Source organism: Malus sylvestris, chromosome 16 (genome assembly GCF_916048215.2).
Source record: "Malus sylvestris chromosome 16, drMalSylv7.2, whole genome shotgun sequence".
NCBI lineage: Eukaryota > Viridiplantae > Streptophyta > Magnoliopsida > Rosales > Rosaceae > Malus > Malus sylvestris.
In genome coordinates this window covers 36,627,913-36,653,559 of record NC_062275.1, presented here as the reverse complement: position 1 = coordinate 36,653,559, position 25,647 = coordinate 36,627,913, and the positions used below count along the sequence as shown (strand labels likewise).

Below are 25,647 nucleotides of genomic sequence, written 5' to 3'. Positions count from 1 at the left end.
TGGTAAAGTACCATTTGACCCGAAATAATGAAACCTTCAAAGCTAATTGGTAGCTTAAGGTGACTACAATCAAAGAGATTGGTCGACTTTGAAGAAACCATCTTTGACGTAGTCTTGTTTTCAATTAATTCGAAGATTGTTAGCTACAACTAAATGGTGATTCAATGTTTGGACATTATATGGGTTTCCGAAACCATTATTAAGATAGTCTTGATAATATATATGTCTAAAACTATGAATCACAAGACATGTAAGTTGTAGAGATCCATCCATCATGGATCTTAGCAAGCTAGTGGGAGCTATAAACGTCTTATGAGAGAAAGATCAAATTGTTTGATTTCTCATAAAGATGTAAATGAATCTTTTGTTTACTAGGTTTACAAAAGATTAGTGGGAGTTAATCATGTTCCTAAATTTAAATATATATATATATATATATATATATATATATACACACACATATATGATATATTAATTTTGGAAATGAAAAGAATTATTCTTCGTTAAAGTTATGACTTTAAACATTCTATAACGATAGAATGTATCTGGGAGACATAGTCTATAAACATGGGAAGTAAATCTATAATGATAGATTTCAAGATATAATTTGATTATATCAATCCCTAATAATAGACAATAGATGCTAGGAAGTTTCTCATATGATGATAAACCTCAATTAGAAGGACGACTCTAGTGAGACTAGCAAGTTGCCCTTCTCAAAGGGAACGTGCCCTTTGACTCCCAAAGAAATAATACGTAAATAGAATCCTTTATGCATACGCAGAAAGGTGATTTATGAATTTCATATTGTATGAAAACATTGATATGAGTTGTACCTAGATAGGTACAAGACAATATCAGTACAAGCCCAGGATCAGAACCACGGCAACTGTCACGTGAATCCTTAAGTATTTAAGAAATACTAAAGGATAGATTCCTCAAAGAATGAGCAAGAATTAGAGTAACGTAAAGGAAGCGTAAATGTATTAGATTATGAATCTAATCCATCATTGGATGTTTCTTCATTATGAATGAAGAGATAATCAGATATCTCTTTATTATGACTAAAGAGATATTTGGATGGAAACATTAAAAGTGATGACTTTAGTGTGTTCCATTATGAATGCAAAATATATTGCCATATAGAAGCTTACAACAATGTTGTTTGGATGGGAAAGTTCATTTATGAACTCTCTATTCGGTTCCAACCAGAAAGTGTCTCTAGTGTACCGACACTACGACACTAATGGGGCGATAGCTCAAGCTAGGGAATCAAGGTCTCATCACGATCCGAACTCAAATGAGAGACTAAACCACATGATTGAGAATCATGTATAATGGTGACGTCGTTATTCTCAAGGTTGCTTCTATGGATAACATATAGATATCCATTGTCTAGGCCTACTACTCAACCATTTTTGAAATGACTAAAGAAGAGGTATCATCACTGATGACCAAGCTGATTGGCTCTAGTGCAAGTGGGAGATTGTTGGAAATGTGCCCTAAAACCAATCATGTGATGATACTTTACGGACATTTCACATGTTAAACTAATCTAGTTTAATATCAAGGGCAAAGATTATTGTTTTAAGCCGTCTCATATAAATGTTATATGCTTAAACGATAAGTCCAAGGAATATGTAATTAGGAGAATGTAATTTAAACAAGTTAGATTTATGAGACCATTCTCTTTCGTATACATATCCTAAACGTTCCTGATTATAGGATTGCCAATTGGGCATTGACAGTCCGTTAAGATTAGTACGTGTTGTGTCTTCTCTCATCGAGAGTGACTGGTCTCGAGTCATTGGTGTGACGGACACCAAGACAAGTACGTAGGTGCTCAATAGCGAATGAGTCCACTGAACACGATCAACGAAGAGTTCTCATACTCATGTCACATGAGAACTCATGGTTGGGATAATGCAAAGTAGTCCTTTGACCTGAGGCATCATAGTTATCTTGTAGTTAGTTCCTTGATCTTTGATTATGTCAAAGTCACTCCATTCGCGGGTGTCCACGACATAGTTGGGGTTAAGCCACTTAGTCATGGAGGCAAGTGAATGCGCAACAAGGGATCTCTAACCTTCAAACTATTTGAGGGAGAATACTCTATGATATGATTAAGAATCTCTGGCCAGAGTATGAATGAGATTTAGGAAGTCATTCCAAATCACATTCAAGGTAATCATATAAGTAAATGAATCACATTGGATAGTAGACATGAATAAACTATCAAACCAAACAATGTGGTCAAGAGTATTGTATTAGAGAAATACCGTATTGCATTGTAATCCTAAACTGAATAGGTTCTCCACCTCTTCTGATTAGCTTGGGTAACCATGATATGCTGCTAGGTATCACTCATGGTTTGTGGAAGCCCTAAACGTGTATAAACACTAAAGGGAGAATTGAAAGTAAGTTTCAATTCACAATCAATTTGAAAGAGTTTTAATCGCCCACTGCCTCGCTAAAAGGAACCTAATGGATCGTACACCGTGTAAGGTAGAGATTGAAGAAACAACGGAGATGAGTAAGAATAATTAAATGGTTTAATTATTTATGGCAAGGATTAATTAATATGTTAATTAATCAAACGAATAAAGTTCGTTAAAAGACCACGGGTTAGTTTTGGGCCTCAAGGCCCAATGGGCTTCGAACATCAAGCCCATTGACTTAAGTTGTATGACAACTTAATGTCAAATAATTCACAAAGGCCTAAAAAGCCCAATGAAACCCTATGGCCGGCCATTTAGAGGAAGGGTAGTGAACTTGCTTTAATTACAAGTTTGCCACTCCAATGAATAAAGGTATAAATATGACTTTATAGCCAAAATTCATTTAGGGTTTCTTTTAGAGAATTGGAGAGAAAATATCTCTCTCTTTTCTCTCTAAGAGGCCGGCCCCCTTGGAGGGATTAGCTAGTAATCTTTCTCCTCCAAGGTCACTCATCTCTTCTTCACATTTTACCTTGGTGTGGAGACTTAGAGGTTCTCTATTTTGAGAACTTGGAGAAACATATTCTTCCATCCAAATCCATGGATCTAAGAAGCAAGGAATGAAGGCCCTCTCCTTGGGTGATTAGCCTTTGCTTATGCAAAGAGGAATCTACAAAGGTATAAATTTCTCAACTCACTTTGATTTGAGTTGAGTCTTGGTTCACCAATCTACTAGGCTTTGAATTTCATGGTTAATGTTTTGTTTTAAGTGCATACAAGCATGATTCCGCATTTTAATTGTTAATTGCATGCTATAGATGTTGCTTAAATGAACATGTTTTTCACAAAATTTCCTTCAGTTAAATTATAAGATTGATAGAAGTGAGGTTTCAAGTTGGGTGGATTGGTTTGATCAGGTGGCGTTCAGTCAGTTGGGTGCTAATGAGGACTAGTTGCACGTGCTCTCTTATATTGCCTTCACTTATTGGCACATATGGAAGTCTCGCTGCAATTTTGTGTTTAATTAGAGACCACTTAACCCCACCAAAGTGGTTTGTGCTATTAATAACTCAACCAGAGCCTTTACTGCTGCTACCCGTCAACTGCAGCCTCTCCCGTCTCTTGTCCTTCATGTGGATGTTAGTCCGTCTAGGTGGTCCCCCCTTCCACGATGTACAAGAAAATCAATGTTGATGCTAGTTGGTCGAAGCAGACTCGTTTCGGCTTTGTGAGAATTGTGGTTAGGGATAATGGTGGCTCTTTTGTGGCAGCGGTCAGGTATGCTTTTCGATTCCCTTGTGCTGGTGCAGCTGAGGCAATGGCTATCCTCAATGGGTGTGAATTTGGTCTGTCAATGGGGCTCAAGAAGGTGGTTGTGGAATCTGAGTCCACGGAGTCTATCTCATTCCTAGTGGACTCGCTCGATAATGGCAGATGGGAAGCTTTCCCTTGCTTAGTAAAAGCTAAAAGTCGAGGGGAATCCTTCCAGGACTGTCCCTGGTCTTGGATCCCAAGACTAGCCAACATGGCGATGGATGCTTTGGAGTCACAAAGTTGCTCGGAGATGTGCGATGTTTTTTGGGTCGACTGACCCCCATCTTCGCTTGTTCATGTCCTTCACAACAACAGGTTACCTTGGCCTCCTTAGGGTGCCGATGTGCGATGTTTTTTGGGTCGACGGACCCCCATCTTCACTTGTTCATGTCTTTCACAACAATAGGTTACCTTGGCCTCCTTAGGGTGCAGGGGGCTTTGGGGAGGGTGACGCAATAACTAGGTTACTGCATCTCCATTGTAACTCTCTCCTTTGCCCTGCGTCTTTTCTTTGCTTTTGTTTTGCTTGCTTGCCTCCTTGTAGGCTTTCTTGTTTCGTTTGGCATTTTACTCAGTTTGAATCTACCGTTTCCAAAAAATAAAAAAAATAAAAAAAAATCCATGCACATGCATTCTACATGTCCAAAAATCGAAAAGAAAATTAAAATTCGTAACATTGGCTCTGTAAGGTTTAAGGTTTTATCACAAAAGGCCTCGGTATTAGTTAGAGTGGGGTTAGGATATTTAAACTCTTCTTTTCTCAGAGATACGGTCGATGTGGGATATTTTAACATGCCCCTTTACATGGAAGGTCTATACATCGACAACCACGTGGAACCAAGGGAACTTACCCTACACGCGGGGCCAAGAGACCTATCATCATCGCGTGGGCCAAAGAGACCCACCCTTCACGTGGCAATATGGACCCGCTCCTGGCTCTCATATTCTTGAGAATGATAGAGTACTGCTACAACTGAGAAGATTTGGCAACTTCAAGCAGTTCGATCAGTCTTCATCAAGTGAAATTCATCCCCTTTGAAGTCGGGAAGTCCACAAATTAATATCCATGCCAGCTTAACAAGCCAGATGAGACACATGCTCCTGCTTTATGTGTGTACCAAACTTACTTTTTTTTAGAGAACTTAGATAGGAGATGGCGTACGTGTAAATAAATATGCAACTTCTTCTTAAATAATAGAATACAAGCAGCGATATGAACAGAAAAACAAATCAATATAAGCATAAAAAGATTGTTAAGTCTTGTAAGTGCAAGTCTTTGTCATCAAAGTGTAGTATCTTGTAAACGAAAGCATCTTGTTTCGAATTCACCTCCATTTGAACCAACATAATCATAGCTTCCTTTACTATTTAAGTCAAAACGTATCGAACCCCCCTCAACCTTAAGCTTTGTATCTTTATTTTCTTCTCTTATTCCCTCTTCATATATCTGAAAAGTTGATCCATTGTGCTTCTTATAAATATCATTCATCTCTATTGTGTTGCCTCTTCGATCTTGTTCGCCCATATTCTCCATAAAATTCGATAGAGCCAAATTGAAATCCGTTAATTGGGCTCTTGTTGATTCTATATTATCAGGTACTTTCACGTCGAGGGTGAGGCCATTTTGGGCCTTCTCCAATATGGCTTGCAAGTACTTTCCTTGAGCTTCAATTCTCATCTGCAACTTCTTTTGAACCTATTATAGAAAGTAGCGACATTGGTTAGAAGATGAGCCGTATGAAAATGTTCAATTAGAAAAGGGGGTGGCCCTCCTTAGAAGCCATTGCTAGGTTTATTAAACCTCCGATGTGAGACTTTGCCTATCACACCCTCACATGTGAAAGCTAGCATAGTATTTGGTCACTATGTTTGGGTTTAGGTAAGTGATAGCAAAACAACATACCTCAAGCTGCTCTTGCAATCTGTTTTGTACTTCAATCTGACACTTGAGTTCCTCCGACAATGGAAGTGTTCTGTTTTCCGTATATTACCGTTAGTTAGTATCCAAGCACTCGTATGGAGAGTAAATAGAATAAGATTATACCAAAATCATTTTGTGAGAAAGGTGCAGAATTAAAAATAGACCTAACGGTGAAACAATTGAAACAGAAAATTGTGATCATTAACTAGCTTATGTATCTTTTGTGAACGGTTGATCTCTAAACAAATAAAATGTAAAATAACAAGGAAAAAAGCTAGTAAATTTTCAGAGTGATCCAAAAGGAATTGATGGGAACATATCCAAAGTACCACTAGAGGAGGGCCATACTAAAAGCATAAACAGGACAGCCAGTAGTTAAGTACTGGTAAACCAAGCTGTAATCGAAGTGGAGCTGATAAGTACTGGTTTCACATACCCTTGTTCGGTATTACCGCCTCTTGATGATTTGATGCTAGAACCTGTGGAAAGATGATTACTGAAATGTACATATGAGTCCCCTAGAATTTTACAAGAAAAGGTGTTAGTACATTATGTTTTAACTTTTAATTGAAGGCTAGCTAAACGTTTAACCTATTTTGTGGGAATGAAATTTTCAAACCAGTTACTTGCTAGTAGTAATTTGAGCAAGGAATCTAATTCTTTTTTCCAGTTGTTCGTAATATGCTCTCACCATTATTCTCCCGGCTTTGTTCTTCGACGGAGTTGTGTTTCTGAGCGTGCTGTCCAAGCCTATACTTCTGTCAATTGACAAGTTTAGCGAATGAGAGTAAATGAAGGTAATTAATTAAGTGTTAAAGTGACCAAAACATGAAACAAAGCAAGAAGCAAAGCATAAGCATACCTGCAAATGGCTTTTCAAATGGTACAAAGTTAATCCCTTCAAGCCCATGAGCCTCAAGACAGACTTTGGAGTTGCTTCTGAAAACAGAATCCATCTTAAAAATTAAACTGGATTTATTGGAAAATTAGGACTTTTGTATCTATAGTGGCATATAATTGTGTTTTAAAATTTGAATTGATATTTAATACTGATCAAGAACAAAGAAGTGACTGAATCTAATACGCATTCAAAGTTTCACCATGATCATATACATTATACACAATTTATGATGCTACTTGCGTTTTGTTTTGTTAGATAGTCTAACATGTTATGTTGTCAGATTGTGAATTGAGATTGAAAGTAGGTCAACTAAAGTTTTATTCAAAATTCAAATGTGTATAGTCTAAGCTTGATACCATGCCATATTTATTCTTCAAATGCTAGCTTAAAAATCCCCAAAAGTTCATCGGAGCAACAAGAACTAAGAGAAAAAAAACATATAGTATATAAACAAGTTGTTGATAGACACAAATTCATGGATCCTAAAGAAAAATAATAAGGAATATATGCATACTGTGAGGACCGCCGAGTTTAGTGACAGCATCAACGAATCTGTGGTGAAGATCCGGCGTCCACCTTAGCCTTGGTTTGGGGTCTCTTGTCATCATCACCCCATTCTCATATCCACAATTCCCTTCCCCTTCACAATTACCATAAATATTCCTCTCCATATTTATTCAGATTAATTATTCTAGCTTGTTGCAGCTGCTTTTGCTTTTCCGCCAAGTAATTCTCAGAAACGCAGAAAGCTAGCTGCTGAGATCAAGAGACCGATCGGAGTGGGAAAGAAAGAAAGACAGAATCAGAAGCAGTAAGAAAAAGAAAGAAACAGTAGCAAAAACAAGAATGCCTTGTTTTCAAGCGGTATATATATACTTATTTATGCTTATAGTCTAATGTAGAATTATATAGATTTCCTAATGTTTAATTAAGTTGGTCAGAATAGCGTAGTCTATTTTTGTATATTCACAAAATTTAGATATTATTTTATAATTTTCAAATTAAATTATAAGAATTAGCATTTAAGTACTAACTAATTTGTTATTTAATACGACAATAATCACACGCTCATGATACATTTTTATAACAATTAAATGTTACTTAATTAGTAACTTAATTCGACGTTAATCACGCATCTCCGCCTCTCCCATACATAATTGATTGTATTGTATATTTGTATCGTAGAGAAAAGTTGGGCGACGAATGTGAAGAGGAAGCAGGTAGCATTGATTCCCTTAATAATAAAAGCTTAAAAAAGGTTGGCCGGCGGGCTGGCTTATTATTAGCTAAAGAGCAACATGAAGGGAAGGAATAGGAACCGAACAACACGTGGAAGACAGCATGGAATATTCGACGGCAAGACGTATAAAAATAATCACATACAAAGTCGTCGTCTCATTAGATAAAGGGTTGCATGTGCAGGGACGGACACGTTCCGAAAGCTCCGCATGCGACGGGACTGCAAGAATATTCTCAGTGCCCTAGGGTAGGGTGGGTCCCGGCTGGAGGCCATTTTGTCCGTGAAAAACTCTCTGTCCATCCCCCTCTTCCTCTTAGATTTGGTTGACATATTATTCTTAAGAAAAGAATACGGTGCAGTCATGTGGTTGTATCATTTTTTAGATGGCGCCGCCTCCTGCCGGTGGGGACTCGGAGGAGCTTTGCATGTTTCAAAAATGGGTAGAGGTGAGGGCAACAAACCCTAAACAATAAATAATTAGGACTGGTTTGTGAATCACTTAATCAATATAGATGCATCGTTAAAGAGAGTTTCGTATCAATAAAACAAATATATGTGTAAATAAATGTATGCATAATTTTATCTCATTGACATAAGATGCCAGTGTAATATTGTATCAATGTCATGTAAATCTTTCTCCACCTTTTGAGTCACCGTATTAATGAGTTATTTTAGAAAAGCAAACAATAGCGAATGATGGTTTAAAATATTTAATTGGTTTAATCAGTTAAAATTCGGCTCCTGTAAATAATGCTTGAATGCAAAAAATTTGAGATTCGTTTTTTATGGATGACGAGTTTAATATCAAAACAAAATCAATTAACATTTTTTGTTCTTAAAGCAAAATGGTATCTGTTTGGACTCGATTTTACACTATCGGCCCGAGCAATCGAGGCCGTAGAATGAGTAAAATTCTGAGCCGTTGGATTGAAAGAAGATTGAGATGATTGATTAATGATTTGTCTAGATATTATTATGATTTTAATAATCATGATGTTATCTGAGGAATTATTGAAAATTATTTCTAAAGTGCAGAGATAATTAAGGAGTCCAAAAGATTGAAATGCTATTGGATCAAAAGATCGAAGATAAGGCTCAGTTTGGAATTTATCCTAATGTATGGTTTTTGGGTTGGCAAATGGATATTAATTGGTAGAAAGATTAATGCATGCGTGGAGAAAGAGTTGAATGAGGACTTCTTTATCTCTTTACGCGGGTCTGCTTGGGATATACCACATCAGGAAAAGCCGCAAGTGAAGAGTTGTGCATGGTAATGACTGGCATCAGGATAGCATCAAATCTGTTTGGATTAGGTCACAGCATGATAATTCACTATTATTATGCATGGCACTTGGATTGGACCATTAGTTTGGGTTGCCTCCAAATAATGGTAGGCGTTGATTGGTTTTGATGCAATTGCATGCATTATATCCACTGGAACTGCATTATCATATTTTTAAAATCCAAGTCGATGGGATTTCATGCATTATCACATCCCAAAAAAGTGGGGGTGCCTACATGAGGGATTATCTAATATTCTTAGGAATATTACTTCTGCACGCGGGATACTCACGGCAAGTATCGGGGTATTAGCAACATGAAGGCCTCTCCAATTCAACACACAACTGCCCTGCGCAAACTCTCTCAACAACTTTGAGATTTTTATTTTCTCTTTTCGCTGACACATCTTCCGTTGGCATCAACAACACTGTGAAAGCAACCGGTGATATCTTAAGTCGGCATAGATAGCTCTGTCACCGTAGAATTAGCCGATCTCGCAGCATCTTCCGTTGGCATCAACAGCACTGCGGCGAGGACGGTTGGTTACCTATCCAAGTTTCAGTCGAGAAGGATTTCCGAATCCTTATTGGTCGAGGTCATCTCATTAGCCTTCTTGGCGAAGTGAGGTGTTACAAGTTATTACATTCGGCACATTGAAAGCCGAATTTGATATTGAACTTCGTAAGAATAGTAGCCTTGTCTTCAAGTTCGAGAACCCAAGAGGCCGATACGTGTTCCTTCCTCGGCTGCAATCGCAAGACGCAGAAGTCAGCCGCGCACCCAACGCAACATCAACAAATTTACTCCTCGGCCGAGCTCGGCCGACGAGTTGGCATGCCTCGCATACAACTGAAGGACGTAGTTAACTTACTAATTACTCGGTCTACGTGCCACGTAGGCTTGGTGAGTTTTTATTCGGCGAAGTGAGGTGTTACAAGTTATTACATTCGGCACATTGAAAGCCGAATTTGATATTGAACTTCGTAAGAATAGTAGCCTTGTCTTCAAGTTCGAGAACCCAAGAGGCCGAGACGTGTTCCTTCCTCGGCCGCAATCGCAAGACGCAGAAGTCAGCCGCGCACCCAACGCAACATCAACAAATTTACTCCTCAGCCGAGCTCGGCCGACGAGTTGGCACACCCTTCATACAACCGAAGGACATAGTTAACTTACTAATTACTCGGCCTGCGCGCCACGTAGGCTTGGTAGTTTTTAGGGTAAACAGTATCTTATTCAAGAATTTTTGAGTTTTTGGTGGCGGATGCGAAAAGCTGCAATCGGGCCTTCAAACATTGTGTTTTTTTTCTTCTTTGAACTCACTATTAACTCATAGTTCTCGTTTGGTACACATGGTCGAATTAGAATAGAAAACTCTCAAATTTCATGGCGTATTGAAAGTAGAACTATGGAGGGTAATGTTTTTCATTTGAAGGGGACTAAAAAAGAATTAGCTACGAAGGAAATTATGCCTATAATCCTGTCATTTTTAGGAGGATTAGAATGACTAAGTTGTCTTTATAAATAATCCATCTTCTATCCTTAAGATGATCATAATTTTATATTTGCTCTGTTCAACGTATCTTTAATTTAATAGGATCAATTTTAATCCAATTACGTGACCAAACAAACCCATACATTCCTAACTGGGTTTGTTGCCCATCTAACTTGGGGCTTGGACTCCTTTTTTACTTGTCAAAAGTTTGATTAATTGGAAGATGTAACATCTGACATGAGGCCATGAGCTTAATGGAAGCATTTTCTGTATACAATGACATTAAAACTGCACATTACACATGGAGAAAATACAGTAACTCCTCTCACACAAAAGGAGGCCTTCATTTCATTATTCCACATTATTCACGCCTTTCGGATTAAAAAATGCACGAGGCACATGTCAAGTGAATGTTCGCTGAATGAAAGTAATGAAACAGTTACAAGTTTGAGAATTAGTAAATACAAAATGAAAAGTTTATGCAGCTCTGTCAAACGGTGATCATTTGGAATGAGAAATGGTTCGTTACAAGGGGTGGGGGGAGCCAAGAGTTTTCCTTCTTTAATACGGATCAACAAACCAAACACGACTCATAAAACTTTTATTTAACAAATTTGCAAAAGGAATTAACTTAAAGTCACATTCATAAGAAGAATTGAAGGACTATACCTCTATTTAACTGTCCCACAGAACCTATAACAATCAAGAAAGCCTAGCAATCTTGCAGATTCATGTACAGTGAGAATTCGGTCCTGCTCAGGATGTAATACTGCCTGCAAAAGACTATGGGGCTATCACAATATTCAAAAGATGAAACGCTACTAAGAACTAGACTATAGATGATGGTCAAACCTGGTTGTACCGGGCCCGGTAAGGCGTGGTGAGAAACATGCACTGGGACAAGGGAACAGCTGCTGGAACATGGGCTGTGTGGTGCTGGACTGGACCATGTGCAGCGGGCCGCTGAGGTGAGACAGAGGCTGCGGCAGGCTCAATGAGAAGAGGAACAGACATGTCCGTGATCGAGGCGGGCAGCAGCACAAGCAGAGGGAAAAGTACTCTCGTCAAAGACAACATGAGGAGAAGAGACTGTTGACTTTTGTATTTTAGGTAGGATCCCTAATTGATATGTAATCCCATGTAATCACTTGTAATTAGTTTTCTTTCCTTTTATGTTAGGGTTGTACACCTATAAGTTCCTCTTATTGAGAAGAATATATCATTATTCAAAGCATTTTCTTCTTGACACCAGAGCTAGGTAAGAAAAAAACCAGTGCGCTGTGCGCAGAAATAAAATCACCAGCCGCGCAGCCAGTTGTGTTGCGCCATCCGACCAGCGAGCGACGCCGTCGTTGCTGACCCGAGAACCCAGAACTACCAGCAGCACATCCAGTTGTGCAGCGCGCCGTCCGACCAGCGAGCGACGCCGTCGTTGCTGATCCGAGTTCACCGAGCCGCTCCCTGCATCCACCACCCCAAATCGAGATTTAACCCGCTACCTGAAGTTTGTCCCAGATTCCGAGCATACCCAAATCGCCATCGCCTTGAACCACGGCTTTCTACTGTTGGTTTCATCTGCACCATAAGATTTCGACCGCAAATCTATTTTTTTTGTGCCCAGACTCTGTGACCCACTTGCTGTTATCTTGAAGAACAGCAGAAAAAGAGGTGCTGTTGCGAAAAGAAAAAGGAAAAAGAGTTGTTGTGCTATTGTGGAAAGAAGAAAGAGAAAAAGGTTTTTTTTTGTTTTGTTTAAAAAAAAAAAAAAAAAAGTGGGAGGGACAGGTGAAGAAGTAAAGAAAGAGGAAAAAGACAAAAAAAAAAAAAAAAAAAAAGGGCGCAGAAAGGAGGAAACAGAAAAAAAAGAAAAAAGAATTTTGTTTGTTTTTTGGTCATTGTTTTACAGGACCTTTGGTAGGAAGTTTGGACGTTACCAATCACCCATACACATTGCAGCAAACTCATCCAGAACAATGGCGGTCCGGACTTATGCACTGATTGCCAAAGCTAAGGTAGCTTCTAAACATACAGACAACGATGGTAAGGCTTTAAAAGTTTCTGCATCTGTTACGAATAATACGTGGATAATTGATTCCGGTGCTACTGAACATATGACTTGTGAATCTAGACAGGTACAAATCCTAAAACCATCCACCAAAACCGTTGTGAGTGTTGCCAACGGTAATGTTGTTCCCATTATTGGAGAAGGCACTGTCTCCCTGTCAGATACCCTTAGTCTTGATATCGTGCTTGTTGTTCCTTCTCTTGACTATAATTTATTATCTATTGCTCAAATAACTGTCGCCCTGCATTGTCTTGTGATTTTTTGGCCTTCCTTTTGTGTTTTTAAGGATATTCGGACTCGCAAGACGATTGGTTATGGTATTAGGAAGGGGAAGCTCTACTACTTGGAGTTGACATCAAACAGTTCTCGAATGTTGACTCACGCTCTTGCAGTGGACGGAAATCCGGGGGAAAGGAATAAAGCTTCGGAGGTTTGGTTGTGGCATCGTCGACTTGGACATGCTTCTTTCGGTTATCTACGGAGGTTGTTTCCTAGCCTATTTGTTAAGCATGATGTTTCTAGCTTTAAATGTGGTGTTTGTGAACTAGCTAAAAGTCATCGTGCTTCGTTTCCATCCAGTTTGAATAAAAGTTATGTTCCATTTATGATAATTCATTCTGATGTTTGGGGTCCATCTAAAACTGCTACATTTGGTGGTGCTCATTGGTTCGTTACTTTTATTGATGACTGCACACGTATGACTTGGATTTTTTTTATGAAATCCAAAGGTGAAGTTACTTCTTTGTTTCAACAGTTTTACAAAATGGTACAAGTACAATATAAGTCACAAATACAGGTTCTCAGGAGTGATAATGGTGGCGAATATGTTAACTCTGAACTTCGTGCCTTTCTTGATCATCATGGGATTGTTCATCAAACTACATGTCCATATAGTCCACAACAAAATGGGGTTGCCGAACGCAAGAATCGTCAACTTCTAGAGGTTGTTCGTGCTTCTTTACTCGAGGCTCGTCTCCCATTATCCTATTGGGGAGAAGCTCTCACCTCAGCTGCGTATCTCATTAATCGTGTTCCATCCCGATCGGTTGATTTTCAGACACCCCTTCAGGCACTTTCTTCACATGTTGATGCTCCTGCAGTCCCTAATCTTCCACCTCATGTGTTTGGTTGTGTGGCCTTCGTTCATCTTCATAAACAACAGCGAAGTAAGCTTGAACCTCGAGCCTTACGATGTGTGTTTGTGGGGTATGCATCAAGTCAGAAAGGATACCGTTGTTATCACCCACCGACGAATAAGTTGTTTGTCACTATGGATGTTGCGTTTCATGAGAATGATATGTACTTTGCCAATCCCGAGTCTTCACTTCAGGGGGAGAATCAGAAAGAAGTTCAAACTCTTGATTATACTATTCCAGATATAGATAGAGTGAATGATTTGGATTTAAGTGGTGATGTCTTGGAAATAAGTGGTGATCATTCACACGAAAATAATGATGTGAATGAATTGGAATTAAGTGGTAATGTCTTGGAGACAAGTGGTGATCATTCACATGAAAAAAATGTTGAAAACCTTGAAAGGGACGAGTCGACATCGCCAGATAACTCACTGCCTGATAGCTCACTACCAGTTTCCTCACCACCGGACAGCCCTGTGTTGCCAGCTACCTCACAGTCGATCTTGAGTCCCAATAACCATAATCAATCGTCTTCGATCCCGGATGCACCACCACCACGTCGTCTCCCTGATCACGTTAATCGAGGTATTCCTAAACTTACTTATGAAGCCGACCCTAAATGCAAAACTAGGTATCCGGTGAGTAAGCCCAACCCTGAGTCTAATGTGTTATACCCGTTAAGTAATTATGTGTCTACCAGTCACCTGTCAGAATCAAATAAGTCGTTTGTGCATCAATTATCTACTGTATCTATTCCTAACAGTGTGCAGGAGGCTTTAACTGATCCACGTTGGCAAGTAGCAATGAATGAAGAGTTGAAGTCGTTGAAGAAGAATGCTACCTGGGAGATCACAGATTTGCCAGCTGGCAAGAAACCTGTGGGATGCAAATGGGTCTATACTGTGAAATAGAAAGCAGATGGGATGGTGGATCGTTTCAAGGCAAGACTGGTAGCAAAAGGATACACTGAAAAATATGGAATCGACTACACAGATACATTTGCACCTGTAGCCAAAATCAACACAGTTCGTGTTTTGTTGTCCTTGGCTGCAAATCTTAATTGGCCCTTACAACAGTTCGATGTGAAGAATGCCTTCTTGCATGGAGACTTGACAGAAGAGATTTATATGGATCTTCCACCGGGATGTAATGCTCCAGATAAATACAAAAGAAAAGTGTGCAGGTTGAAGAAATCCTTGTATGGCTTGAAGCAGTCCCCTCGAGCATGGTTCGGAAGATTCACAAAATCTATGAGAGCATTTGGTTACAGACAAAGTAACTCCGATCATACTCTGTTCCTGAAAAGACAGAATGGGAAGCTTACTGCACTTATTGTGTATGTGGACGATATGGTGGTAACAGGTAATGATCCGGAAGAACGTGCGGCCTTGCAAAGATACTTGTCTACAGAATTTGAAATGAAGGACCTTGAATCCCTGAAATATTTTTTAGGGATTGAGGTGTCGAGAAGCAGTTCTGGAATTTTCTTGTCTCAGAGGAAGTATATTATTGATTTGTTGCACGAAACTGGCATGTCAGCTTGTCAGCCAGTAGCTACACCATTAGAAGAAGGATTGAAGCTTAGTGTTGATCCTAATCAAGTACCAGTTGACAAAGGAAGATACCAAAGGTTAGTAGGCCGTTTGATGTATTTGGCACACACAAGACCGGACCTTGCTTATGCCTTGAGTGTAGTGAGTCAATACATGCATAATCCTGGAGAACAACATATGAATGCCGTGATGAGAATATTGCAATATTTGAAGGGAAGTCCGGGCAAAGGAATTTTGTTTAAGAGGAATAATCACTTTAGTGTTGAAGGTTATACTGATGCAGACTGGGCAGGTTCCATTGATGATAGACGCTCAACATCAGGTTACTTTACGTTTGTTGGGGGTAACTTGGTTACATGGAGAAGTAAGAAACAAAATGTGGTTGCCCGTTCCAGTGCAGAAGCATAATACAGAGCTATGGCTTTGGGGATTTGTGAAATTTTGTGGCTTAAGCTTCTATTAAGCGATTTGGGTATACAACATGATCAGCCCATGAAATTATTTTGTGATAATAAAGCTGCTCGTGACATTGCACATAATCCGGTACAACATGATAGAACAAAGCATGTTGAAGTTGATCGGTTCTTCATCAAAGAAAAATTGGAAGGGAAAATAATTGAAGTACCAGCGATAAGAACAGAAGATCAGTTGGCAGATATCCTCACAAAAGCTGTTTCGAGTCACAAGTTTTCAAGTTTCTTACACAAGTTGGGCATGAGCGACATATATGCACCAACTTGAGGGGGAGTGTTGACTTTTGTATTTTAGGTAGGATCCCTAATTGATATGTAATCCCATGTAATCACTTGTAATTAGTTTTCTTTCCTTTTATGTTAGGGTTGTACACCTATAAGTTCCTCTTATTGAGAAGAATATATCATTATTCAAAGCATTTTCTTCTGAGACAAACCCGATTAGTCTCCGGATAGAGGAACCTGTAGCCTTTAAATTGCAAGCTGTAACTTACATAAACACTTTCTTTAGAACGGGGTTCCAGTTTGTTAGTAGTATAAGCCTCTAGGTGTGCTGGTAACACGGACAACCAAATGTACGAAGGGGTGACGACCAAAAAGAAAATAAGTACTAGACCAACCAAGAACCTACAACGGAAGAAGGTTAATTATGAAGGTGGCGGTGAGAGCGGCTTCGACCCTAAGGGAAGGCGGGGCATGAGCAGTGTTTAGGAGAAGACGAGTGACAGTGGATATGCGACGATGTTTACGTTCAGCGAGACCATTTTATTCTGGCATGTGAGGACACGAGACATGATGAACAAGACCAGTTTCATGACAAAAGGTTTTAAATGAGTGATTGATGTATTTCATACCACCATCGGTATGAAGAGATTTAATGGATGAGTTAAACATATTTTTCACAATATTATACAATGATTCAAAATGCATAAATACTTCGGATTTAGCACGCATAGGGAATATCCAAGAGTAACGACTATAATCATCCATAAATAAGACATAATAACGAAAACCTGAAAGAGACAAAGTAGAAGACATCCAAACATCCGAACAAATTAAATAAAATAGAAATGGAGCAATTACATTATTAGAAGGGATTTTTCAACTTTAATCCTTGGAGAAGATTAAAATTCAATAAAAACCTGGTGTTAGATTGGATATTGATTTTAGTTCTTTAATGAGTACTTAATTCAAATTTATATTATATTTTTTTTAATATTTAATAGATATCTTATTTAATGTCATTACATTAAAATTAAAATTATTTATTATTGTACACATTTTTTGTCACACCCCGGCCCGGGCCCCCACCACATATCTGGCTCGACTCCACCGTAGCACGATATTGTCCGCTTTGGGCCCTGACCACGACAGATTTGTTTCTGGGAACTCACGCGAGCAGAACTTCCTAGTAGGTCACTCATCCTGGGTTTGCTTTCGCGCAAACTCGCTTAACTTCGGAGTTCTGATGGAACCCGAAGCCAGTAATCTCTCAAAAGGCATCGTGCTAGGTGGAGATGAGAATATACATATAAAGCTAACAGGATTCACTCCCTTGGGCGAGGTGGGAGGTTACATTTTTATTCATTATATTTATTTTACTTCCTCTAATTAGTGTACCTAAACGTCCGTATCATAATATATTTTGCTAAATTAGTGTACTGAAATGTCCATGCCTAAATATATTTTAGTGAATTAGTAGCACATAAGAAAATATGCAAAAATATAAGTGTACCGAAAAATTCTGTACCTAAATATATGATACTAAACTAGTGTACCGAAATGTCGGTACCTAAATATATTATAATAAACTAGTGTACCGAAATGTCCATACCTAAACATATTATACTAACCTAGTGTACCAAAATGTTCGTACCCAAATATATTGTAATGAATTAGTGGCACATAAGAAAATATGTAAAAACATGTGTACCGAAAAATCTTTACGAAAATATTTTGTTATATAAGATACTTACCATAATGAGAATTAAAATTTATAATATTTTCATAAAATTTAATTTATAAACACTATAAAATTATAAATAAAAAAGAGAGACATTTTGACACACCCTGACCCGGAATGTCCATTAGTACTCCGAATCGAGTTGTGTTGGCCGACACCTGGAAGGTGACGAAGCCATAAAGTGTGATGATGTGGAAAAATTGTGAATAAATTTAAACTTAAGAGTGCCTAAATACCAGAGTGCACTGATGAGCGGGAAAAACCCACTACACACGTGATGTTAGAGCATAAGTAAGTACATAATAGGGAATTGGGAATCGTACCCTCGAAATAATCTCCAATACTAAGAATTGCCACGAACCTTCGACGATAAAAAAGCTCAGTTGATAAAACCTGAAAGGTGAAGACAAGACAAATGTGAGTGGCCCTGTAAATTAAATTTTAATAGAAACCACATAAAACATGATAACCCCTCGCTACAACACCTGTATAATTCCCAGAAAATATCATAAATATACCACAAGACATCATCTCGTCAGCAATATCAAGTAATCATGCTATTAATAACTTATACTAGTACGCAAGTCGGAGTCACCAATGGTGACCTGTACGACTTACCCATATCTCATCACATATACTAGCTTATCACATATTTATCACATATGCTAGCTTATCACATATTGATCACATATGCTAGCTCATCACATATTCATCACATATGCTAGTTCATAAGTCGGAGTCACATCTAGTGACCTGTACAATTTTAGTTATATATCCTTATATATTTGTTGACCCTAAAAACTACCAAGCCTACTTGGCGCGCAGGCCGAGTAATCTATAAGCTAACTACATCATTCGGTTGAATGCGGGGCGTGCCAACTCGTTGGTCGAGCTTGACCGAGGAGTAAAATTTGTTGATGTTGCGTTGGGTGCGCGGCTGACTTCTGCATCTCGCGATTGCGATCGAGGAAGGAACATGTCTCGGCCTCTTGGGTTCTCGAACCTGAAGATAAGGCTACTATTCTTACGAAGTTCACAAATCGTCGTCGTCAGATTCGGTCACAGTGGTGGTATTCGTCAGAGTAAACTCACGCCGAATCGACACCAAAGTGTAAGGGCATAAATACTCAAAACGGATATATGTCTTAAAAACAAACGTGGTTCTGCCGTCGGAATGCCGAACTCTAAATCCCACTTGAGAGTATCCAATCATAAAATAACTCGGCGTGCAATGTGCCGAGCCTAATAAACTGTAACACCTCACTTCGCCGAGAAGGCTAATGAGATGACCTCAACCAATAAGGATTCGAAAATCCTTCTCGACCAAGACTTGGATAGATAACCAGTCACCCTTGAGGCAGTGCTATCTATGCCGACTAAAGATGCTGTGAGACCGGCTGGTTCTACGGTGACAGTGCTATCTATGCCGACTGAAGATATCACCAGTTGCTTTCACAATGGTGTTTATCCAAACTGAAGGTGTGTCGGCGAAAAAAGAAAAGGAAAAAAGTCTCAAGGTTGTTGAGAGAATTTGCGCAGGGCAGTTGTGTGTTGAATTGGGATGAGGTTGAACGATGCACAACCTCCTCTATTTATAACATCATGTACTTTCTAGATCGAGTTAAAACCTTACTCGGATTAAGACTTCTTATTCTAATCAAACACTATCTCGACCAATCCTATTGTCACTATGACTTTGAACCCAGTCCTTTATAAAGCCGGATTAACTTCCGGGTTATCAATATCTATAACTTGCCGAGACTCCTTATTGCGCCAGGATTCAATTACTCATCTCGCAGCATGACTTGGCCGACCTAGGTTAGGAAGCCCATGAACTAAACGATCCACATTAACCTTTTCGTAAGGCCTTCCGGGCCGAGAATAAATCTCAGCCCAAACCAATATTTTGGGCCCAAACATTGCCCCCTCGCTTCTGAGGACTTTTTCGGCCTGAAGTCTTTGGCCGAGTCCTGACCTTGAAGAAGCGACATCAGACTCCGTCTCTCGAGGTACACTTATGAAGCACAATTGCACGATCTTGATCTCATCAGATATCTCACCACGTGTCCTCTTCTCAGCATGACCTGAAGTGTCATTTCATCATTACCCCTTTGATTCGCGATATTTTTTATTTCCTCAAGACGTGCGGATGTCTAAACGTCCACAAATCATTATACCTGTCGCCGCATGCCATCGTGCAATCTCGATTTGTGAATCTTTTGGTACCCTCGAGATCATGTGGACACCAAAATGTCATTTCTTCATAAAAGGACACTGTCACGATATCATCATGACCCCTTAATCTGCGAGTTTTTTGGTTCTTTCTCATGGGTTTGTTAATATTCTCCATCACTCCATAATTATTAGCGATCTTCCCAATCACTCTCCCCGTTTGATCTTCCATTCCACGAGTCTATAATTACCCGGCCTTCTATTATTCATTCTTTACGTTTTCAAATTTTCCAAACTCTTTCTTGTTCAAAGATTAAAAGAAAACCCCTTGACTTTCTCCCAAAAAACCTTCAAAACCGTTTCCAATGGCTTCCTTCATCTCCAAGCTTTCTAAGGAATGCGACAAATGCGGGACAATCATCGATCAGCGCTCAATCAAGACTCTGCGCTTTGAGAGCGACATGAGCACCCCCCACTAGATCCTTGGTCCACTTTTTAAGGATGCAGTGCCACCAGCCATCACCGAACTCTTCAAGGAGCAATGTCTAACACCCTACTGCCAGGGTTTGAATGGTCGAGGTAGGATTCAACAAAACCCCAAGGCTCCTGGCCCTCGACCACTGCGACCTAGGCAGCCTGGGTTGCACGGATGGAAAAGATCTTCGGTGAGCAATGGAAAGCTCTTGGCATTTACGATGCCATTCGTCTTTCGTCTATGGAACTTGTTGTGGACAAGGAGCTTCTTATGGCAGCCTCAAGCTTCTGATGCTCAACTACCAACACTATGGTCTTTCCCCTCGGCCCCATGGGCCATACTATCCTTGATATTACCGCGATCCTAAGGACTTCCCCTTTTGGCATCCCAGTTGACGCTACCCTCTCCGGGTACCCATCGACCATCGACCTGAAGGCACTTTTCAACGATCGGGCCATCGAAACGCTGAGCGGAAAGGGTCAAGAACCCTCAAAGGAGGAAGTTCAGAAACTTTATAAGAACTTCCTCAACTAAAACACTCATTACCTCCACTTTGCCGGCCGAAGGGAGGAGAACCTACGGCGGGGAAAACACGAAGCCTTCCTCTTCTACCGGTATAACAATTTTATTTGTTGTACCAAGTCTAACAAATGCTTGGTCGAGAACATGCTGGTGGCCGAAACCTTGGCTAGCGGTCACACCCTGGTGCTTAGTCCATCCATTCTTACCCATCTCCTGCGTTATTTGGCCGAGATGACCCTTCATAAGATTGACCCACACCAAAGTGGCCCCTCTGGGTATTCCAACTTTGGCTGTAGGTTTATTTCGTCACCCTTCGGCCAGAGCTTGCCAGTTTCTCGCCTACTGAAGCGCTCGGCCTTCAAGTGGCTTCTCAACCAGTACCTCCTCACCAAGCTGAAAACATGTTCAGATACTTCTTCGGCCTTGATGCTCTTTCCGATGAAAATTTCTTGATCTACCGTCGTCGAGAATATCCTTTGTCAATCAAACTCCCTACATCAGCATGGAGTGCAGATGATGATGCTGATCTTCGTCAATCATAGAGGTCGTTTGTGCTTACCCGCGACTTTCTTCTTGGGTGTGACGCGCACCGAGCAAGTTGGGAAGTATATCACCCCCAATTCACTGCTCGGCAACTCGGCTATCTTCAGGGTTGCCTGGTGCTTGTTCTTATGTCTCGCTCCCTGCTGAGCCGAGGACGCCTATTTGGCTCTTAAAAAAAAGAGTGCAAGGATGCCAAAAAGGAGTTTCAAGAACGGTGCCAAAAATTTCGCCTTCGACCCACTGTTCTAGAATCCCTTAGCACTGACACTTTCGGTGATTGGTGGGAAGAGTATACCCAAAACGTTTTTGGTCCTCCGGTCGAAGACGTCCGGAACAAGATCTTTGGCGGTCGACCTAATAAGGCTTCTGCCCTCCAATCCCAAGGTAATGGTCTATTCCTACCTTCTTCCTTCGACTTTGAACTTTCTGATTTGCTTTTATTTTCTTAGGTAGTCGGTCACTGAAAAAGGTAGAAGTGGTTGCTGCGGCTGCGGCTGGGAAAAAATCGACCATCTCCAAGAGGGTTAAGCCCACCACGTAGGCCTTGCTGAGCAAACGGCCTCGTCAAGAGGTCGAGCCGGCCATCGAACCCCCTCGACACGTAACACGGGTTAAGAAGCTGGCGAAGAAAGGAGAACGGGAGATTCATGTTATCTCCAGTCAGACTACAGGAGTGACGACTCCTAGTGTTTCCCCTTCTGCCCCCATCGTCCAAGCCATGACAGAGAAACGGTCAATTCCGGCTAAAAAGACAGCCCAAGTACGGCATGTTTCTAAGGTCGTTGAAACAGTTATTGCTCTACTTGTTGAGGCATTTGTGGCTTCGGGGTCAGCTGTTGCGCCTGTCCTGGAAGGGGCAGTCCCCTTGGCCGAGAAAAATCATCCTGAACATAAAAAACACACGGTAGTCGTTCTACAAGAGAGCAACGAGATCTCACTGGCGAGTCACCTTCAACCACGCAATCAACCTCCTCCTGCGTCCGAGGCGGTTGTCCAAGTCGGCCCTTCTGCGGTCGACCATGGCAAACGACCTGTCGTAGAGCCAGAAGCGACGGTGAAAACGCCCGTTCACCCGCAGGACCAGGACCTTAACATTCCTCCCCAAGAAGCAACTTTGCCCTTCGTAAGTACCCCTACTGCTTTTCATTGGTTACTTTTCTTCCTTAGAACTCTAAACCAGGAAGATACTGAATGTCAGGTGCCTATCCATTCTTTTCATCGAAAATTCTACACGCCGAAGGGTGTTATCTATATTTCTTGGCCGCCTCAGTAGCCATCGAACGTAGATAACCTCCATCGGCCGCGTGAACTGAGAAGCAGTCTAAGACACTGGGCTCGGCCATTAAGTTCTTTAGGTTCGAGCAATGAACCCGAAGACATGGCCGAAGTCTCCTCTCGGCAGGTTTAAAACAAAAACCTTTTTGCTATATTCTTTCGTAATTTCCTTGTGCTTAAAATGATTTTTGTGTGCAGCCTTCATGGGAAGTCGAGTTTAATGCTCTCTTGTCAAGCACTTCTGGAGCGGCTGGTCCTTCGGCCGCTACGACTGCACTTGCCGATTCAGCAACTCTGGTTCAGCTACAAGAACTTTTATCTCTCTCGGCGTCATAAGTCCTTGAGCGCAAAGGTCTCAATTCGTTGGGTGCATGCCTAAATGACCTCAGAGCAGATGGTCAAATGAGCGCCGAAGCTGTTATTCAGGCGTCGTCCACCTTGGAGCGAGTTCGGGAATTCTTCAGTATTTTCGAGAATGCTCTTTGGGCTGATGATGACTTCAAAACTGCATTGGCCATTCAAGACACTCTTCGTTCAAAGATCGATGCTTTAAAGGCGAAAGGGGAAGCCTTGGCTGACCTCGACCGTCAAATGGCCGAACTGGCAAACTGAAGGTTCGCCATTGCTTATAAGCTTGCGAGGCACTTTGATTCGAGCGGCAAATCTTGTTTAACCAAATTTGCGACGAACGCGAAGCGAGTCGAGCAGCTGAAGTTGGAAAAGAAGAACCGGCAGGCCGAGGTCATAATGGGCGAGGTGAGGTGGTTGGAGCTGAAGGCCCTTCTTGGAACTCTTTTTCCTTTATCACCATAGAACGATTTGACTGTAAACCGAATTATCGATGAAATGAAACAAGCTTTTTATTCTTGCATCTCCCATGTGACTGGGTAGTATTTTTTTAAGAACTTTCCATTAATTGGCAACTTGTGAATAATACCGGTTCAATCTCTAAGATGGTATGCCCTCTTGCCGAGGACTTTATGGACGACAAACGATCCTTCCCAATTTAGCGACCATTTGCCCAAGCTAGGGTCTTTAATTCCCACGGGTAACACAGTTTGCCAAACTAACTCTTATTCGCCGAACGTTTTTTGTTTGACTCTTTGATTATAAGCTCGCTCGGCAATTTTCTTTTGTGCTACTAGAAGATTGTAAGCGTCAAACCGGTCTTCTTCTAAATCTTTTAACTCTTGTAACATGGCTTGGTTATATTTGGCGTTGGATAAACTACTCTGCTTGATCATGCGTAAAGAGTTTAACTTAGCTCGACCGGTAACATCGCGTCATGTCCATAGGTTAACGCTTATGGGGTGGTCACCGTTGCCAACCAGGGTGAAGTCCGGTATGCCCATAAAGCTTTATTTAATTTTAAATGCCACATGCCAGGTCTTTCTTTTATCATTTTTTCGAGAATACCGATCAAAACCTTGTTACTTGCTTTGGTTTGTCCATTCGCTTGTGGATAGTATGGTGCAGACTGCTCAAGCCTAATTTTTAATTTTGCCATATACTTTTTGAACCTTTTGGCCGTAAAGATTGTGCTGTTATCAATTATGATCGTTCTTGGTACGCCGAATCTGGTCACAATATGCTCCTCCACAAAATCACAAACTTCCTTAGATGTTAATTCGGCGTATGATTTTGCTTCGACCCATTTAGTGAAATAATTGGTTGCCACGAGTATCCATGCATGTTTCGCTGCTCCAGAAGATGGCGTAATTTTGCCGATCAAGTCCATTGTCCATCATTTGAACGGCCAAGGTTTGGTGACCGAATGAAGTAATTCGGCCAGGGCTCTTTGGATGGGTCCATGAATTTGACACTGGATGCATCCTTGTGCATACTCAATACAATCTGTCAATATGTTTGGCTAGAAGTAACCGTGCTGGTGAAGTAGCCAACGCATCTTACGTCATGATTGATGGGCTCCGTAAATTCCTTTGTGTATCTCTGTGATTGCTTAGGCAACTTCTTGCGAGCTGAAGCATAACAGTAGTAAGCCGTCCTCGCCTTTTTGATACAGCTCATTCTGGTATGAGATGTAATTTATGGCATGGACCCTTATCTTTCGGTCATGTTTGCCTTTGGGATCATCAAGGTATTGCATAATTGGCCTTCTCCAGTTGTTTGGTAGCGTCTCGACCGGTCAAACATCTACAGGATCCTCCCGTTCCAATAACGAAGGTAAGGACATTACCCGTGTACGGATGACTTGTTGATTAACCAAAGCCAGATACGATTGCTGTAAAACGGGTATCATTAGTCGACTCTTGCACCCTAGGAGTTGTGCTCCGGAGGCTATCTGAGCGAGTTCATCTGCGACTGTGTTCCGGCCACGGGAAACATGATTGAATGTGATACCGTCGAATGACTCGGCCAAGTAACTAGCCGCCATGTGATAGGGCGCCAAAGTGCAACTCATGCACCGAAAAGTTCCATTGAGTTGGTTAATCACAAGCTCCGAATCACCAAAGACAAGGACACGAGCAGCGTGCAAATCATGAAGTACGCTAAGGCCGATAACAAGGGCTTCATATTCAACCTGATTGTTGGTACAATCAAAATCCAACTTGAAGGAAAAGAACCAACGGTGTTGGTGTGGGGACTGAAATACAATCCCCACGCCGGCCGATGTAGACGTGCTAGAACCATCGAAATACATCGTCAAATAATTGTCACGGGCTCCTACCATTCCGATTTCAACATCGTTGCCCCCGAACCCATGTGGAGATGGGTGGTGGGCTAAGAAATCAACAAGCGTTTGTCCTTTGACGACTTTTTATGGGACGTACTGCAACCTAAACTCAGATAGTGCCAGTGTCCATTTCCCGATTCGACCGAGTGAGCATATATCGAATGACATTTGTCTGGGTGATGACCTGA

General features: G+C 40.8%; 2 protein-coding genes across 2 annotated transcripts; both read right to left on the bottom strand.

Annotated features, from left to right (window-relative positions):
* Window positions 1–4,933: 4,933 nt before the first annotated feature.
* Window positions 4,934–7,400, bottom strand: LOC126606557 (myb family transcription factor PHL11-like). The gene is made up of 6 exons (XM_050273956.1): window positions 7,089–7,400; window positions 6,536–6,612; window positions 6,365–6,431; window positions 6,110–6,191; window positions 5,656–5,725; window positions 4,934–5,448 (listed from the first exon to the last, which is right to left on the bottom strand). The coding sequence occupies exons 1-6, from the start codon at window positions 7,243–7,245 to the stop codon at window positions 5,035–5,037; spliced, it is 867 nt and encodes a 288-aa protein (XP_050129913.1). The 5' UTR covers window positions 7,246–7,400; the 3' UTR covers window positions 4,934–5,034.
* Window positions 7,401–11,242: 3,842 nt separating this feature from the next.
* LOC126609340 (uncharacterized) lies at window positions 11,243–12,538 on the bottom strand. The gene is made up of 4 exons (XM_050277277.1): window positions 12,522–12,538; window positions 11,859–12,048; window positions 11,440–11,706; window positions 11,243–11,360 (listed from the first exon to the last, which is right to left on the bottom strand). The coding sequence occupies exons 1-4, from the start codon at window positions 12,536–12,538 to the stop codon at window positions 11,259–11,261; spliced, it is 576 nt and encodes a 191-aa protein (XP_050133234.1). The 3' UTR covers window positions 11,243–11,258.
* Between the last annotated feature and the right edge of the window lie 13,109 nt (window positions 12,539–25,647).

Coding starts and splice junctions, on each gene's coding strand:
- LOC126609340 (XM_050277277.1), bottom strand. Junction 11,707..11,858: donor TTTCTGCGCACAGCGCACTG/GTTTTTTTCTTA, acceptor CATATCAATTAG/GGATCCTACCTAAAATACAA. Junction 11,361..11,439: donor ACCGGGCCCGGTACAACCAG/GTTTGACCATCA, acceptor AGTCTTTTGCAG/GCAGTATTACATCCTGAGCA.
- LOC126606557 (XM_050273956.1), bottom strand. CDS start 7,245: ATGGAGAGGAATATTTATGGTAATTGTGAAGGGGAAGGGAATTGTGGA. Junction 6,613..7,088: donor TAAACTCGGCGGTCCTCACA/GTATGCATATAT, acceptor TTCTGTTTTCAG/AAGCAACTCCAAAGTCTGTC. Junction 5,449..5,655: donor GATTGCAAGAGCAGCTTGAG/GTATGTTGTTTT, acceptor TTTCTATAATAG/GTTCAAAAGAAGTTGCAGAT.